Genomic DNA, 17,945 nt, shown 5'->3' with positions numbered 1-17,945 from the left:
AAATGGGTTGAGCTTATTGAACAAAGAAATACATTGGAGTAAAAAATATTTGTGTTACCTGTGAGTCAGAGGCCAATGGCCTTTGAAGTGTGGTGTAAAGGTTAGAGAACTTGGCATTTCTTTTTCAAGGCTGCTGTTGATTTCAGTTCAGGACCATCACTTCAAAACTGCTTTCTTGTGCTAACATGTTTCTTTTTTTTTTTTTTTTTAATTCTGTTGCCTTTTATCTCTTCCAATAAAACAATTTAATGGCAGAATCTGGTACTCACTTTGTGTACAACAGCCAATTAGAGGTAAAGGTGATTAATGAATAAGGACTAATGACATCTCTCTGTTGTCTTACAGTTTACAAAGAACTTAGATTGGTCTCTATCTTTTTTTTTTTTTTTTTTTAAGAGGGTCTCCCTCTGTTGCTTAGGCTGGAGGGCAGTGGCACAATCATAGCTCACTGCATCCTCAAACTCCTGAGCTCAAGCAATCCTTCTACTCAGCCTCATGAGTAGCTAGGACTACTGATGCATACCACCATGCCTGGCTAGTATTTTACATTTTTGTAGAGATGGGATCTTGCTATGTTGCCCAGGCTGGTCTTGAACTCTTGGCCTCAAGCAGTCCTCCTGCCTTGGTCTCCCAAAATGCTGGGACTATAGTTGTGAGCCACAGCACCCAGCCTGTCTCATTTGATTTACCAATACCATGGGGATAGGTGTTCTTATTAGCTTCATTTTTCAGTTGAGGAAACTGGATTTGGAGAGGATAGGCAACCTACCCAAGGTCACGTAAGGTGACTGATAAACTAGCCATGCTGAGATGGGCTTTGTTGAGAACTGTCTTTGGGACTATTCCATCATCTCTAATAACTGTGAATGAGCAGTTGGCCTCATTTATACCCAGAGTGCCTCTGGCAGAGAATTCACTCCTACAAAAAAGCTCCATGAGTCCCACACCTATCACTTGATCCCCCCCCTTGGATTCTGGCATCCCTTAACACTGTGGTGGTCCAGGTGAGTGTGAGGGAGAGAAGGCAGAAAAGACCAAACGAAGGGTCAGAAGATGGAGGCCTCCTCTCACTCCCTAAACCCAGCAGGCTGTTTGTAGCCCATGAGATGAACTTTAGGAAAACCAAAAAGAAGTTTTATGTGGTTTGCAGTCCTCTTCATCTCCTCTCAACTGTCTCCTTCACCTCTGGCCCCGTGCCTAACTTTTAGCTTGGTGTTCTTTCTGTCCCAATGGGACTGTGAACTCTCTCAAAGTGAAAAAATTAGGGAGCTTGTGTGTTAGGGGCATATTTTTGCTTTGAACACAAGGCCAATTTTGAGAGCTGTATAACCCTAAGGAACAGATGATTAGGAAGAGAGTCTTGGCTGGGAAGGAATCTCTCTGTTGTCTGTCATTAGGGAGTGTCTTAGTCCATTCAGGCTGCCATAACAAAATATCATGAACTAGGTGCTCATAAACAACAGAAATGTATTTCTCACAGCTCTGGAGACTGGGAAGTTCAAGAACAAGGCAGATTTGATGCCTAGTGAGGGCCTGCTTTCTGGCTCATAGATGATGCCTTCTAGCTATGTTCTCACATGATGGAAATGGTCAGCTAGCTCTCTAGGGCCTCTTTTTCTTTTTTTCTTTTTTCTTTTTTTTTTTTTTTAAGATGGAGTCTCGCTCTGTTGCCAGGCTGGAGTGCAATGGCATGATCTTGGCTCACTGCAACCTTCGTCTCCTGGATTCAAGTGATTCTCCTGCCTCAGCCTCCAGAGTAGCTGGGACTACGGGCGTGCACCACTCATGCCCAGCTAATTTTTGTATTTTTAGTAGAGACGGGGTTTCACTATGTTGGCTAGGATGGTCTCGATCTCTTGACCTCATGATCCGCCCACCTCGGCCTCCCAAAGTATTGGGATTACAAGCATGAGCCACCGTGCCTGGCTCTAGGGCCTCTTATAAGGGCACTAACTCCATTAATGATGGCTCCATTCTCATGACCTAATTCCCCTCCTGAAGTCCCTACCTCCAAATACCATCACCTTTCGGTTTAGGATTTCAACACAGAAAGTTTGCAGGGCCACAAACATTCTGACCATCGCAGGGAGAATTCCAGAGAACTATTTTCAGACCTCTGGTGAAAGGAGGAAAAAAACCAAAGACCCTAGAGAGTCTTCTTCCTTTTCTTTGTTATGTACTTTCTGTGTTAGTTCTTTGTTGTGGTACCAGCAATAGAAGATGGCTTTGGCTTTAGAAAACTGGGCTAGCATCCCAGCTCCACCAAACACTTGCAGTGACCTTGACAAGACTCTTTACCCCTGTTAGGCCCAGTTCCCCCATTTGTTGAGTGGCTATAGAAAGGCCCGCCCTGTCCACCTCTGAGGGTGTCTATGATACTCAAAGGAGAAGCTGTGCAGAGGTGAATTAGTGCCAGCTGCACTGCATGGGAGGTTCCTGGGGGACTTGTGCAGAGTCAGAATGGAGGTGTGCAGCCCCTGAGGACAGGTCTTTATGAGTAACAGCTCTGAGTCCAATGGAGGATTTCCACTGGATCATCCTGCCATGAACATGAGCAAGGGTCACCAGCTAAGCTGTCATAGCCATCAGAAGCTAATAAGGCAGTAGAGGGGACTGGTTCAGAGGGTGGGCTTGAGCCAGACTACCTCGGTCTTCTTGACTCTGGCTCTCCCCAGCTGTGTGACTCTGGGAAGACATTTAACTTCTCCAAACCTCAGTTTCCCCATTTGTAAAATGGAGATAATAACAATCTCTATCTCAAGAAATTTCTCTGAAAATTAAATAAGACAAGAGTGGAGTGCTTAGCAAAATACTTGGCACAAGAAAGAAGTCCATAAGTGTTAGCTGTTGTTTTTATTACTATATTTGACTGCATGGACTAAGCTGAGGTCAGTGCTTTTCTGGGTGGTCACAGGGCCTGTGCTGGAGGGTCCTGAAAGGCACAGGCTAGGCACTGAGCAAGTGGAAGAATTAATTAAGTTGATAAACCGATGCAATCAATGAATAATGCATTGACACTTGTACATACCATAGACAGGCAAATGCACATCTGATTGGATTGTTCTGTTTCTGTGTGCTCTCTGTGATGTAGGGGTAGGGCCAGTCACACAGGAGTCCACGTGCTGCCACGTCCTGTAAAACAGACACAATTAGACTCTGTTTTGCCTCACAGTCCTCTCTTGGGTCCCTCAAGGGAAAGAGGAGTGACTGACTGTAAAGCTTTTCATACTGGCCATGTGGCCACTTCCAGTCCTGGAAGTGTATGTATATTCTCAGCACCAAACCCCTACTCCAATGTGCTCCTCCTCCCCCACCTTAATCTTAAATGAAAATGAGGCTGCAGGAAAGCTGCTGTGCTGTTTTATTGAAAACAGGTCCGGTTGGCAACAGCTTGCAGTTCCTGGGCTCAAGTGATCCAGAGTAGCTGGGACTACAGGTGTGCACCACCCTGGCTACTTTTTAAATTTTTTTGTAGAGAAGTGGTCTCACTATGTTACCATGCTGGTCTTAAACTCCTAGACTCAAGCAATCCTTCTGCCTTGGCCTCCCAAAGGGCCACTCCTCCTGGCCCATGCAAATATTCTTATCTCCAGCTCCCATCTTTCTTTACACAAAAGCTTTGCAGGTTAAATAGATATGGACCTACTTGTTTTACTTAACCATATACCTTGGAGATATTTCCATAGTGTTCCATACAGAGCATGTTCATTGTTGGTTTTTACTAGCTGCATAGAATTTTTTTCCTTTTCTTTCTTTGTTTTGTCCTCCCTTCCTCCCTCCCTCCATCCCTTGCTCCCTCCCTCTCTCTCTCTCTTTCTTTCTTTCCTCTTGCCCCTTTCCTTTCCTTTCCTTTCCTTTCCTTTCCTTTCCTTTCCTTTCCTTTCCTTTCCTTTCTCTTTCTCTTTCTCTTTCTCTCTCTCTCTCTGTTTCTCTCTTTCTCTCTTTCTTTCCTCCTCACTTGGTCACCCAGGCTACAGTGCCATGGTGTGATCACAACTCACTGCACTGCAGCCTCTACCTCCTACACTCAAGCCATTCTCCCACCTCAGCCCAGCCCCCGAGGAGCTGGGACTATAGGATAGGTATGTGCCACCACACCTGGCTAATTTTTTCTTTTAGAGACAAGGTTTCACCACATTGCCCAGGCTGGTCTTGAACTCTTGGGTTCAAGCAAACCAATCTGCCTGCCTCAGCCTCCCAAAGTGCTGGTATTACAGGTATAGCCACTGCACTCGGCCAGAGTTTTCATTGTATGCATCTACCAGAATTTATTTAAACCAGACATTCTATTAATGAATATTTAGGTTTGTTCCTATTATTTTGTTCCACAGTGGGCAGATCTTATGTAAATGTATTCCTAAAGGCTGAGGAAGCTGACAGACCAAAGAGGCTGATAAATCCAGTGTCTCACATTTAATAGGGATTTATGAACAGAAGCCATCATCTCAGCAGGAGATAGTAGAACATGGGCTATTACCCCCCAGACCCAGGGCTTCTATACCCTAGAGAAGGAATGTATATAGGATAGTTGAAGTTGGCCCCTTAGGGAAAGGCAAGAATGCTATGTGAATCTGCCTAAGGGCGGGATTTATGGTCAAGGTTGTTTTGATCTAAGTGCAGGATTTATGGTAAGTACATGCTCTTACACAAGGAACAGTAGATAAAATAGAAATCTTAGAGGTATTCCCGAAACTGGGATTAATCAGAAGTCAACATGGTGGATTAGCATGTAAGATGGAGTTGCTTTAACCTGCACATCTTTGCTATTACAAATAGTGCTATTTTATATATAATATATATAATATGATTTATATATTTATATACATATAAGTGAATAATCTTGCTGTTTTATGATTTAATTTTTCAATCTATAAGATTGAACATATGTCATTTTGTTTATACACGTGTTATAGACTGAGTATTTGTGTTCCCCCATCAAATATGCTGAAGCCCTGACTCCCAGTATCTATTGGGAGATAGGGCTTGTGAGGAGGTAATAAAGGTTAAATGAGGGCATAATGGTGGGACCCTGACCCATTAGGCCTGGTACCCTTATAAGAAGAGCAAGAGACATAGAGATCTTTCTCTGCCATGTGAGGACACAGTGAGAAAGTGGCTGTCTGTAAGCCAGGAAGACATCCTTTACCAGGAACCAAATCAGCCAGCACCTTCATCTTGAACTTTCTGGCATCCAGAACTGTAAGGAATAAATTTCTGTTGTTTAAGTCACCCAGTCTTTGGTATTTTGTTATGGCAGCCTGAGCTTACTAGTACAGTAAGCATATCTGAAGGCTAAAATTGCCAGAAATAGAAACATGGAATCACTAGGTCAAGAGGTGAATGCATTTACAAATTTGATAGGTGTTGCCGATTTACTGAATGAAAGGGATACCCACTTTAATTCCCTTCAGCAGTATATAGTAATGCATGTTTACCCACAGCTTCACCATCAAATTGTTTTCAAACTTAGTTTTTTCCCCTAAACAGAAAGGTGAAAGTGATTATTTTATATTCTTAACCTATTTTATTTACCAAGGAAATACTCTATTACTATTGTAAATTGAATACTAGCATATTTTTCACATATAGAATGTAACTGTCAAAAACAAAAAGTACTATTAAGTTTGTGCTGGATGTTGTTGCATATAGAAAGGTCTTGAGTCTGAGATGTGTTCTTTCTTGTTAAAAAGAGAAATCAGAAAGTTTAAATGGATGTTAATGACAGGTTGAAACTGAGGCTTCTTGTTGATGTAATCCAACAGTAGAAATCAGTCTGACTGTGGTCCCACACTCTCTTACTTTCTGCCATCCCGCCCAATCTGCTGTTGTGTAGCTGAGGCTATATTGTGTTAGGTAAGCCAAGGGAGCCATCACCTAGGTGGTTCTACACGCATAACTGCAAAACCAGCCCAATCTGGTTCAACTTTGTGTTATAAAATGGTTACTTTGGCCGGGCGCGGTGGCTCACGCTTGTAATCCCAGCACTTTGGGAGGCCGAGGCGGGCGGATCACGAGGTCAGGAGATTGAGACCACGGTGAAACCCCGTCTCTACTAAAAATACAAAAAAAAATTAGCCGGGTGTGGTGGCGGGCGCCTGTAGTCCCAGCTACTCGGAGAGGCTGAGGCAGGAGAATGGCGTGAACCCGGAAGGCGGAGCTTGCAGTGAGCCGAGATCGCACCACTGCACTCCAGCCTGGGTGACAGAGCGAGACTCCGTCTCAAAAAAAAAAAAAAAAGGTTACTTTTCAGTTACCTCCATGTTGCATGTTGCAGATAACCTAAGCAAACCCAAATGGACCAAATGCAACGCTGATGGAATCTAAGTGCTCAGACCAAGGAATGGGGACTGAAATAAGAGTGGACACCACATGGCATGATCCAATCAGATTGAGCCCTGGAAAGATCATCCCATGGCAAGATCCAGTTAGATTACACTTCCTGGCATCACCTCATTGCAAGATCCAAGATCATGCCTCATTACCTTCTGCCTATAAAACCTGCCCCAGCCCCCAGCTCCAGGAGACAGATTTGAGCCAGGCTCCTGACTTTCTCTGCAGCCTTGCAATAAACTTTTCTTTCTACAAAAACCCAGTGCTTTGGTGTTTGGATTTTTTTTTTTTTTTTTTTAATACAGGGTCTTGCTCTATAACCTAGGCTGGGGTGCAGTGGCACGATCACGGCTCACTGTAGCCTTGAACTCTGGGGCTCAAGCAATCCTGCCTCAGCCTCCCAAGTAGCTGGGACTACAGGTGCATGCCACTAGGCCTGGCTAATTTTAAAAAATTCTTTTGGAAAGACAGAGTCTCACTATGTTGCCCAGGCTGGTCTTGAACTCCACCTTGGTCAGTTCTCCCACCTTGGCCTGCCACAGTGCTGGGATTACAGGCGTGAGCTACCACGCCCAGCCATGTTTGGTTTTTCATTGCATGCAGTCAAACAGACCCAGTTCAGTTTGGTAACACACATAGCTGTCTGGATGGGCACAAGGAAGGCTTGATCCTGCTTACAGGCTCACTGGGTAAAAGTGAGCAGGTCCCTGAGGCTCACCACATGTTGGCCTTGTCCCAGTAAGGAGAAAGGTGCCTGCCTCTTGCACTTTCCCAGGGAGGAAGGTTCTGGAGCACGAGTTTTACCCTAGTTTCTGACCAAGTGTCTGCTAATGGTAGTTTCCTAAGTCACATTTTTTAGGCTTTTTAAAAATTAGTAGACTTTATTTTTTAGAATAGTTTTAGATTTAAGGAAAATTTGAGCAGATAGCACAGAGAGTTCCCATGTGCCCTCCATATATACATAATGTTCCGTATTATTAACATTTTACATTCGTGTGCTCTATTTGTTATAATCAATGAACCAATATTGATACATTATTATGTACTAAAGTCGATAGTTTCTACCTGATGTCTATTTCTGTTTGAGGATCTCATCCAGGGTACCAGAGTACATTGACTTGTGGTGCCTCCTTAGATTCCTCTTGGCCGTGACAGTTTCTCAGACTTTTATTGGTTTTAATGATCTTGACAGTTTTGAGTAGCACTGGCCGGGTATTTTGTAGGAAGCCCCTTTATGGGAATTAGTCTGATGTTTTGTTTCATGATTAGCCTGGGGTTTTGGCTTTTTGGGAAGAGGACCACAGAGGTAAAGTGCCATTCTAATGACATCATATCAAAGGCACATGTTACCAACATGGTTTATCACTGTTACTGTTGACCTTGATCACCTGGTTCAGCAGTGTTTATCTGGTTTCTCCACTGTTAAGGTACTCTTTCCCCCCTTTCCTACTCTTTAGAAGGAAGTCAGTCCGCCCAGCCCACACGTAAGGAATGGAGAGTTATGTTCCCTCTTCTGGAGGGTACAATATCTACATCAATTATTTGGGATTCTCCTATAGGATATTTTTTTCTCTTTCCATTTATTGAGTTACTTACATCAGTATGGATGTATAGATATTTATTTTACATTATTTTTGGGTTACAAATCAACACTACTTCATTTTATTGCTTAAATTTTTCCAGCTTTGTTCATTGGTAGCTCTTTCAGTTGGCTCCTGCATCCCTTTGACATATCCCCATTACGGTACGATTTTTTTTTTTTTTTTTTTTGAGACGGAGTCTCGCTCTGTCACCCAGGCTGGAGTGCAGTGGCCCGATCTTGGCTCACTGCAAGCTCCGCCTCCCAGATTCACGCCATTCTCCTGCCTCAGCCTCCCGAGTAGCTAGGACTACAGGCGCCTGCCACCACGCCTGGCTAATTCTTTGTGTTTTTAGTAGAGACAGGGTTTCACCGTGTTAGCCAGGATGGTCTCGCTCTCCTGACCTCATGATCTGCCTGCCTCGGCCTCCCAAAGTGTTGGGATTATAGGCGTGAGCCACAGCGCCCGGCCCATTTTGTTTTGTTTTTTAAGAGAGCATACATCTGTTGCCCAGGCTGAAATGCAGTGGCACAATCATAGCTCACTGCAATCTCAAACTCCTGTGCTCAAGTGAACCCTCCTTCTTCAGCCTCCTGAGTAGCTGGGACTACAAGCATGCACCACCGCACCTGGCTAATTAAAAAAAAATTGGGGGCTGGGCATGGTGGCTTATGCCTGTAATACCAGCACTTTGGGAGGCCAAAAAATATGGATTGCTTGAGACCAGGAATTTGAGAGCAGCCTGGGCAACATGACAAAACCTTGTCTCTACCCAAAATACAAAAAAATTAGCTGGGCGTGGTGGCACATCCCTATAGTACCAGCTACTTGGGAGGCTGAGGTGGGAGGATTGCTTGAGCTTAGGAGGCAGATGTTGCAGTGAGCTGAGATTGTGCCACCGCACTCCAGCCTGGGTAACAGAGTGAGACCCTGTCTCAAAAACAAAAACAAAAACATAAAAAAGGAAAAGAAAAAAGCAAATTGCGGGGGGTAAATTATACATAATTTAGTGTGGTCTTGCTGTGTTGCCCAGCAGATCTCGAACTCCTGGGCTCAAGTGGTCCTCCTACCTTGGCCTCCCAAGTGCTGGGATTACAGGCATGTATCACTGTGCTCAGCTGTATTGTAGGTTTTTAAAAAAATTCATTTTTGATCACTTCCTTATTTTCTGGTATTTCAAGATATTCCAAACTCATTTTGTATATTTCTTGCTGCAGTCCTACTAGAATCAGATATTTCTTCAAAGAACGCTAGTTCTTTTTATATTGGACAGTGTTACTAGAAACCAAGATCTAGATGCTAAGTGTACTTATAGCTACTGGGATGTTAAGTCACATTTTTAATTTGCTGAAAACATTTAAGATTGCCTGTATTTCTAGTCTCTCCTTAATTCCCTGATAATTCCTATTAAAACTAACTGGTCGCCTCACAGTTTCCCCAAAAGGCCTTGGGGTTTTACTCTTTTTGTTTGTTTGTTTTTTAAGATTTGTCCTCACTTTGTTTAAATCCTTCCTGTCCTTCAAGCTTCAGGCCTCCTTCTGCCACCAACTCCCACCCTACCACCCCAGCTTCCTTTTTGACATTGCTGCCTCTTATCTCCTGCTTCAGGAGGCTCCAGCAATGCAAATGCAACAGAAGCCTGATTTATTCTTGGAAACAGTTCCATGAAAACCAAGCAGGAAGGAATTTAGAAAGGAATATAGCAGCTATATAATATCTTTTGTCTCCATTTTTTTTAAATTTAGTTTTGTGGTTTGAACCCAGATAGCCAGACTATCAGTTTTATTAGGGCTTTTTTTTGTCTTTTCAAGGTTCAGATGGAGGCCCCTGGATTGAGTTTTGTGACTCAGGGCCAGAGCTGAACTTTGAATCCTGTGCCCAAGCACTGCGTTTGTGAAGCAGGAACAGAGAGAAGCAGTGAAGGTGGGCGATGCCTTGAGATCACTTTGTCCAGACTATCTACTTTAGTTTTACAGATGTGGAAACTAAGACCCAGGGAAGGGAAGAAATCATACCCAGAGACATATAACTCATATATGTCTCATTAAAGGAAGAGTTGGGTCTAGAAGAATTTTTTTTTTTTTTTTTAACTATAGGATCGGCCAGGCTGTGTCTAGAATTTCTTTATTGGTGTTCCAGTGCACTTTCTGCTGCTGTGTAAGGACTTGAGATTGTTTTCCCTAAGAAATTTGTCTTAAAATCCCCATCCTGTAGCCCCGAGGCACCCAATGACATCCTGGTAGAGGGAGCAGCCCAGTTTTTCAAAGATGCATGCATTTTGGACCAGTGAGACCTGAATTGAAAGCCTAGCTCCATCCCTTAACAGCCGTCTGATCTCCAGGCAATCTCTCAGATTCTCAGTTTTCTTATCTGTAAAATGGGCATAAGGATGCCTGGGCCACAGGTGTGTTTTATGGCTGAAGCAAAAGCATGGTTGTGAAGGCACCTGGAGCATACCAAGCACATAACTGGTGCTCAGCATTTCTTCAAGGATCATTCTTTGGCTTCCCATGTGTATACCTGGTATCCTGAAACAAATAGAAACCTCCTGGGTTACTTTGACTTCCTTTGTGTCTCTACAAAACTGGACACACAACAGATGTTCAAAAGCCCTTGCTGGATGAAGGAATGCCACAAAGCTCACCCCATAGGGAGACAATGGAGGGGCAAAAGGTGTTTGTGCAGTGTGAAGGAGAAGGAAAACAGGTGAGTGAGGCAGATGGGCAATGGAACAGCTGGGCCAAGCGCTCATTTTACATTCAGACTGAGTACTCTTCAGGGAGAGGGATTGCCTGAGGCTTCCCAGGGAGAGATATGCTGAGCCAGGCCTCTGCTCAGTGGTCAGGGTGGAGGCTGGATAAAGAATCAGGGAGCCCGAAGCCCCTGTGCTTTCATCATTTCCAGCCTTCTGCCCCTGCCTGGGGCCTGGGCACGTTCACAGCTGAACAAGATGCGGCAGGAAACCCTGAATCAAGGGGGTGAAGGCATTAATGAAGCTGAGCTGACTTCTGGCTCTAAATTCCTTTCCCTTTGCTTCCAGGCTTGCTGTGGCCTGTTGTCTGCCCGGCAGAGTCTGGTGGCTGCTCTCATTTCAAATCACATTGCGAGCTGGATGAAAGCAAGAACCAAGGCGTCTTAGCACGCACAAAGGCAAGTCAGAATCTGGAGACCAAGATTTATTGCTGCAGAGATGGGTGCCCTTTTTGTAGCTGACTTTTATGGAAAGGGCAGTTTTCTTTGCATTAAGTTTGTCTGTAAGAGTCAGTATGACCTAGAGCAGGGGCTAGCAAACTTTTTCTGAAAAAATTAGATAGGGAATATAGGCTTTAAGGGGCATGCAGTATCTCCTGCAAATATTTCAACACTTCTGTTATAGCAGCCAATGTATAGTTGGCAGGACTATGCATTATATAATGTATAGATGAACAGATGTGGCTGTGTTCCAGTAGAACTTTATTTATGGACACTAAAATTTAAATTCCATATAACTTTCATGTGTCACAAAATATTAATCTTTTCATTTTTTTCAACTATTTAGAAGTGTAAAAACCCACCTTGGCTTGTTGGCCATACCAAAACAAGCCCTAGGTCAGATGGCAGAAGGTGGTCTGCAGACCTGCTCAGGGTACAGTATGGCCTTGGGAGTCAGACAGGCTTGGATTCAAACCTGGCCTCAGCTCTATACTTGCTATCCAACCTTGTTGGGTGACTTAATCTCTCTGAATCTATCCATATATAGGGACAATTTCCTATCCATATATAGGGATAATAACGTCTACTTAGAGGTTGTTAGTAGGCAACAAATGAAGTTACAAAGAACCTAACATGGACCATTTGAAGTCCTTGTTAGGAGGATGTTATTATTATTGCTTCTCTCAACCTCATCCTTAAGAACACTAGTAACAAGAGCTGAAAGCAATATTCTACTCTGCACATCTGCCCAGAACCTCTGAAGTCTATTTATAAAGGCAGTCATCATAGGCTTTTTACAAAAACTATAACGCCCTGCTTTTTGCCACAATTAACTCATCTTTTTTGTTCCAATTCACTTCAACTTAACACATGCTCACAATGCACAGCTTTGCACAAGGCTCAGAGTGCAGCAGGATTGGAAAGTTGAACTTGACACAGTTCCTGCCAAAAGATAGGTATCTCTCTAGAAGGGGAGATAAGATACAAATCCAAACAAGCATAAATCAAAAAAGCATGTGGAATAAGACCTCCAAGACTGGCAGTCATGTCTCCCATTTACTAAGTACCAGGCACTGTACTAAATGCTTTCTTTATATATGTTGATCTTACTATATAACCTCATGAGGAGGGGACTGTTATTATTCACATTTGATAAGTGGGAGAATGGAGACAGGGAGATCATGAAGGTCCTTGCCAAAGGTCACGCTTGAGTGAGCAGAGAACAGAGAATCAGAACAGAGATCCAGACCTGGCTGATGCAGGAGCCAGAACTTTCCTCACTGGCTTCAAGTGCCCCTGGAGCTCAGGAAGTCCATCCTGGCTCTGACGGCTGGGAAAGCGTCACAGAGGGGCTTTCAAGCTGTCCCTGAAGCCTAGGGAGGGTTACTTCAGGCATGGATGGGAGTAGGGATGGGAGGATTCAGTCCCAGAGCAGCGTGAGCAAATATGCTGTGGTGGGAATGTGGAATGCTCTCAGGCGTGTTGGGGGAACAGCAAGCAGCGTGGGAGTGTAGGGTGCATTCCGTACCAGTGTCCTTTCCCTCCATGGACCTCCAGATGCCTCAGGGAGGGGCGGGGGAGAGGCAAAAGGTCTAATGACTTCACCAGACTTACATAAACAGGAACTTCCTTGCAACGAAGTATGACTTTCTCATTTTAAAACAATTTGCCAGGCAGTGTATTCAACTCTTCAATCTTGCTTTCCCGTCCATAACTCCTCCCCCAACTTCCGGATGCAGCTTTCCTAGTGTGAAGGAGATGCCAAATTATGTCATAAAAACAGCGCTGGGGCATAGAAGTGGCACGTGTCTGAACAGGCACTGTGTGACCCTAGGCTGGTCACTTTCCCTCTCTTGCCTCAGTTCCTGCAAACATAAAATTAGGAGTTAGGTGATACCTGAGTGCTTTCCAGTGATAACCTTCCAAATTATGGCATACTAAGCCTGTCTCAGTAAGGGAAGCAGCCTTCACCTCTAGCTTAGAGTAAGTGATGCCACTTTCTAGCAACATTAAACAACTGCAGTTCCTGAACTTGATGGGGGCCGGGATTAGAATTTTGAGCCTTTAACTTGTCAATGTGCTGCTTAGATAACTTGCTCCTTACTGGAGTTCATGGAAATCCATGTTCTTTGCCCATCCACCAACACATCAACTTTTAATTAATTCATTTATTTATCTACACCTAGTCCCTGGAGCCAGACAGCCTGAGTTTGAATCCTGGCTCTACCAGCTCTGTGACCATGGTCAAGTTACAGAACCTCTCTGTGCCTTAGTTTCTTCTTCTGTAAGACAGGGATAACAGTAGAATCTGCCTTACAGGGTTGTGAGGATTAAATTAGTTCATGTGTGCACATACACACACATAAAATATCAAGTGCTTAAAACCACTCATGGCATGTAGTAAGCATGATATAAGTGTGTACTATTATTATATTTGAAGCATGTTTTAAGTAATAGTGTGTGCTGGATGCTATGTTAGGAGCTTTTTCTATGAAACATAGCACCCTTCCCTACTGCCTTACAAGGTAGGTGTTATGAGCCTGCTTTTCATATGAAGAAATGAAGGATTGAAGAATTGACATGCCTTGTCTGAGATGTGCCACGGACTAGGCTGCAGAGGACAGCCAGACACGTCAGCAGGGCCCAGGAGGGAGAGGCTGGAAAGAGCGGGCAGGTCACTGCCTGCCCCTGTCACCTAATAGCCAGCTCACATGGCCTCCCCACTCTGCTATTTGGTTCTTGCTGCAACCTACACTCCTGCTGATGTCTTGTCTTGAACTGTGTAACCTGTCAACACATGAGAATCATTTGCAGCGACTGGGGAGTGACGTGATTTAGGAGCAGGGGAGGGGAGCTTGTGGAGAACAGAAAACTGCCGCTCCATTTTGGAGCTGCCTTTCAGCCTGGCCAAATGAGAAACTTCCTGCTTAGAAACAGTCAGGACATTAATACTCAGATGAGTAAAGACACACATGTCTCCACTAACATCCCAGGCGGATCAGACTGATTATACCGCACTGTAGTGCAATTTCCTCTTGGTTTTTATTTCTTTGGCCCAACATTGTGCAGATGGTAAGCTCTGCTCACTGAAAATATGGAAATGATAAAATAGAAATATGAGACATTTGGATATCACTTGAGCTGAAACTTGACACTGCAGGTCTGATTGAAAATCCAGCAGGCCTCTTTCAAGACCCTTTACTGTGGCTCCTCGTTTGCTTCAGGAGGCGCCTGACAAACTTGCCCAATTCTCCCTAAATCCCGCTATTGTTAGCTCTGGCCTGGGCCACCTGCTTTCTCCTCACCAGAGATATTCGGCCAGATGATCCTTACCATTAAAGTCCCAGGATGTGTGTGCATGAGCGCGCACACACACACACACACCACATATGCACCACACAGATGCATGCACATAAGTGCACACACACCACACATCACAGATGTGCACACATACCACACATGCACCACATGTGTGCACACATATGCACATGCCACACCTGTACATGCACACACTGCACACACGCATACACATAAGCACATACCACATGCATACCATACATCACACACCGCACACCATATACATGCATGCACATACAAAATTACATGCATCACACACGACACACATGCATGCACACATACCGCACATACCACACATACATACATCATACCTGCATGTATGCGCACACACACACCACATATACATCCCCCACACACAAACACACATGCCTTTTAGGTGCTACCCAGGACTCCCTTTCTAGCTTTAAACTCTTCATGGAGAACTTTCTGCTGTCCGCTGAACCTTTAGAGTTTCTCTTTCTTTTCTTTCTTTTCTTTTCTTTTTTTTTTTTTTGAGACTGAGTCTCACTCTGCCACCCAGGCTGGAGCACAGTGGTGTTATCTTGGTTCACTGCAACCTCCGCCTCCCAGGTTTCAAGCGATTCTTCTGCCTCAGCCTCCTGAGTAGCTCGGATTACAGGTGAGTGCCACCACACCTGGCTAATTTTTGTGTATTTAGTAGAGATGGGTTTTCACCATGTTGGCCAGGCTGGTCTCGAACTCCTAACCTCAGGTGATTCACCCACCTCTGCCCCCCCAAAGTGCTGGGATTACAAGCATGAGCCACAGCGCCCAGCCACTGAAGTTTCTCTTTCATACTTTCCATGGGACAAAGCACCCTCCTCTGTCCTTTGAGCTCTGTCTCCTTCCTCCTCCAGAGCCCAGTTTCCAGAGCACCTCCTCCAGAACGTCCTCCTTATTTTCCCCATCTTTGGCCAGCCTTCTATTTGCCCTAGTGGACTGTACCTGTTTTAAAGTCTGCTGTCAACGCAGAGATGCAAGTTTCTTAAAGTTTCAGGATGGCTTTCTCGTTCTCTAGGCCCCGCTACACTGGAGCCCGGAGCGGTAACTCCTATACTTCTGGTGATTTCCATATTGATTGCAGATTCCAAGGCAACTTGGGTCTCCACAGTATCATCGGGGGCTGATTGGAATTCTTGAAACCCTCTTCCCCACCCCACTCTCTGACTAGACCAATTTTAGTTTAATCAAACCTCAAGACTATATTTTCACCTGTTCCCTTTAATAATTAACTCGCTTCGAGGAATCCAAGAGAACCCAGACACAGTGACTGCTGACCTAGTTACTGACCCATCCTAATGACGCTTCTCCCAGAGGTTCATCCTCTGGGCTCTGGCCCATTTGGTGTGAGAAAGTGAACTCCTATTGGGCACTGGTTTTGCTTCTCAAGCCAGGTGGAAATATTGGCCTACCCTCTTGACCCTACTTCTCATAGTGGTTTGGTGGTTAAAGGTCTATAGAGTAGAAAGATTATGCTGGCTTTGCTTTGTTTTAGGTTTTGTGTTTTAATCTCTTTAAACCCCAGTTTTTAATCCTATTGCTTTCAAGTCCTGATCTCGTCAAGGAAGACACCATCAATTGCACTGTTGTTGTACAACTCCAAATGTTCTGGGGCTTATCACTCTCACAGCTGAGCTGAGGATGCTAAGGGGTCCCCAGGTGTCCTACAGCTGTGGGCAAGGCGAAGGCATGCAGGCAGTCAGCTCCCCTGCATGGGTGCCATGCGGTCCCTGCAGCCTTGTTTCTCCTAGTTTCTCTAAGGCACTCCTGAGTCATTGTTCTCTCGATCTATTTGTGAGGGCCGCCATAATAAAGCACCATAGACTGGGGGCTGAACAACAAAAATTTATTTTCTCACAGTTCTGGAGGCTGGAAGTCCGAGATCAAGGTGTCAGCAGGGTTGGTTTCTTCTGAGGCCTCCCTCCCTGCCTTATAGATGGCTGTCTTCTCCCCGTGTCTTCACATGGCCTTTTCCTCTATACATGTCTGTGTCCAAATTCCCTCTTATTACAAGGACACCAGTCATAGTGGGTTAAAAGCCACCCTAATGACCTCATTTTAACTTAATCACCTCTTTAAAGACCCTCTCTCTAAATACATTCACATTCTGAAGTGCTGGAGGTTAGAACTTCAACATAAGAATTTTTGGGGGAAAACGCAGTTCAGCCCATAACATTTTCTGCTTTTTAAATAGATACTGCCTGGTTTTAGGGCACCCTGAAGCTTAATATAGCCTTCCTAGGGGATATTTCCTTTTCTGTAACATGTGAGCAAGAATACTGATCTCTTCCGATTGTTATGAAGGTTAAGTGCATGTGAAGTTTAATATAGCCTGGCTCATAAGTGCTTAGTAAATGTTAGAACCATTTAAATAAATAAAAATGGTGATAATGGTGGTGATGATGATGAAACTGAGCACCATTATTATTTGCAGATGTCTTAGTCATAACGAATTTCTTTTAATAGCACCTGATGATCATTTTGCTTGTGTCACTTTCATTTTACTTCTTTCTTTCCAAAAGAGGCTTGAGTGTGGCTGCCCAGCTCCCCAAGACTCAAGCCAAAGCCACTCTCTGTGCCTCCTGTGAGGATTTGAAAGCTCTCTGGCAGGAGAGGCCCTGGGCCTGCCCACCACTCCCATCTCCTCTTGGTAACCAGGAAGCCCTGGGGCTCGCTTAGTCACAACTCACTCAGGCATCGTTTTTGACCTTGACACCTTCCCCTGCATTGTGCCAGGTGCCTGGGACACTGCCAGCTCTCCCAGCCTGCCAAGCTGATTCTCTTCTTTCACTCAAATGACTGGGGAAACCCCATCTCCCCTCCAGCAGGGAGTCTCCCGGGACTAATCACAGGAAAGGTGCTGTGGGCACATAGCTATGTCACCCTCTCACTATACACATCTGTGCTCGGCATGCACTCCAGGCACCTTCTGATAAAGGCATTCTGCCCAATAATTTCCTTGCACCCACAAGCATCCATGTGTCTATCTAGTTTAACATTTTTTAAAAATCTTCAATTATAAGGCTGAGTCTAATTTCATTCTCTGTACATTACATGTACATAAACATGCCCAATGGAGAGGCTGGATCATTACCAAGTTTACCAAGCAGTCACACTTGTGCACTTTCTCTCCCTCCTCCATCCTGTTTCATGCTTCTGTGCCTTTGCATCTGCATTTCTCTGGAAGCACCTCTTCTGCCTTGTCCCTGGGTGAATGCCTGTCCTGAGGCCTAGATCAAGGCTGTAGGAGATGCATCACTGACCCCATGCACAGGCAGGACCCTCTGCTTTGATGGCTCCCTTGTGCCTTCGGTGGCATCTTGTCTGTACTTACCATACTGTACTGTGATTTTCCATTTGTATAGCTTTCTCAGCTGGCCTGGGAGCTCCTAAGGGCAGGGATGATTCATTCAACTTTGCATCCCCAGTGCCTAGCACAGTGCCTGACTATAGGTGAGTGAAGCCAGAGAGGAGGGCTCTGGGATC

The 17,945-nt window shown here is 44.7% G+C and overlaps 1 protein-coding gene across 18 annotated transcripts in view; it reads left to right on the top strand.

Annotated features, from left to right (window-relative positions):
• RPL37A (ribosomal protein L37a) overlaps positions 1 to 17,945 on the top strand; it is a 132,603-nt gene that overhangs the window by 24,894 nt on the left and 89,764 nt on the right. Inside the window, exon 6 of one of the 18 annotated variants that reach the window (XM_058438493.1) lies at positions 14,956 to 15,104. The exons of 11 other annotated variants lie outside the window; for them this stretch is intronic. In XM_058438493.1, coding sequence (XP_058294476.1) covers positions 14,956 to 15,082 — 127 coding nt within the window. In that variant the 3' untranslated portion in view covers positions 15,083 to 15,104. Of the gene's footprint in view, positions 1 to 6,274; positions 6,535 to 9,721; positions 9,788 to 14,955; positions 15,105 to 17,945 lie in introns of those variants that run through there. 6 more of the 18 variants (XM_058438460.1, XM_058438532.1, XM_032754560.2 and 3 more) reach the window with 6 other exon arrangements.

This window comes from Hylobates moloch, unplaced genomic scaffold (assembly GCF_009828535.3).
Source record: "Hylobates moloch isolate HMO894 unplaced genomic scaffold, HMol_V3 SCAFFOLD_1, whole genome shotgun sequence".
Classification (NCBI taxonomy): domain Eukaryota; kingdom Metazoa; phylum Chordata; class Mammalia; order Primates; family Hylobatidae; genus Hylobates; species Hylobates moloch.
The sequence above is the reverse complement of the archived record's forward strand: the minus strand, read 5'-3'. Positions and strand labels throughout refer to the sequence as shown.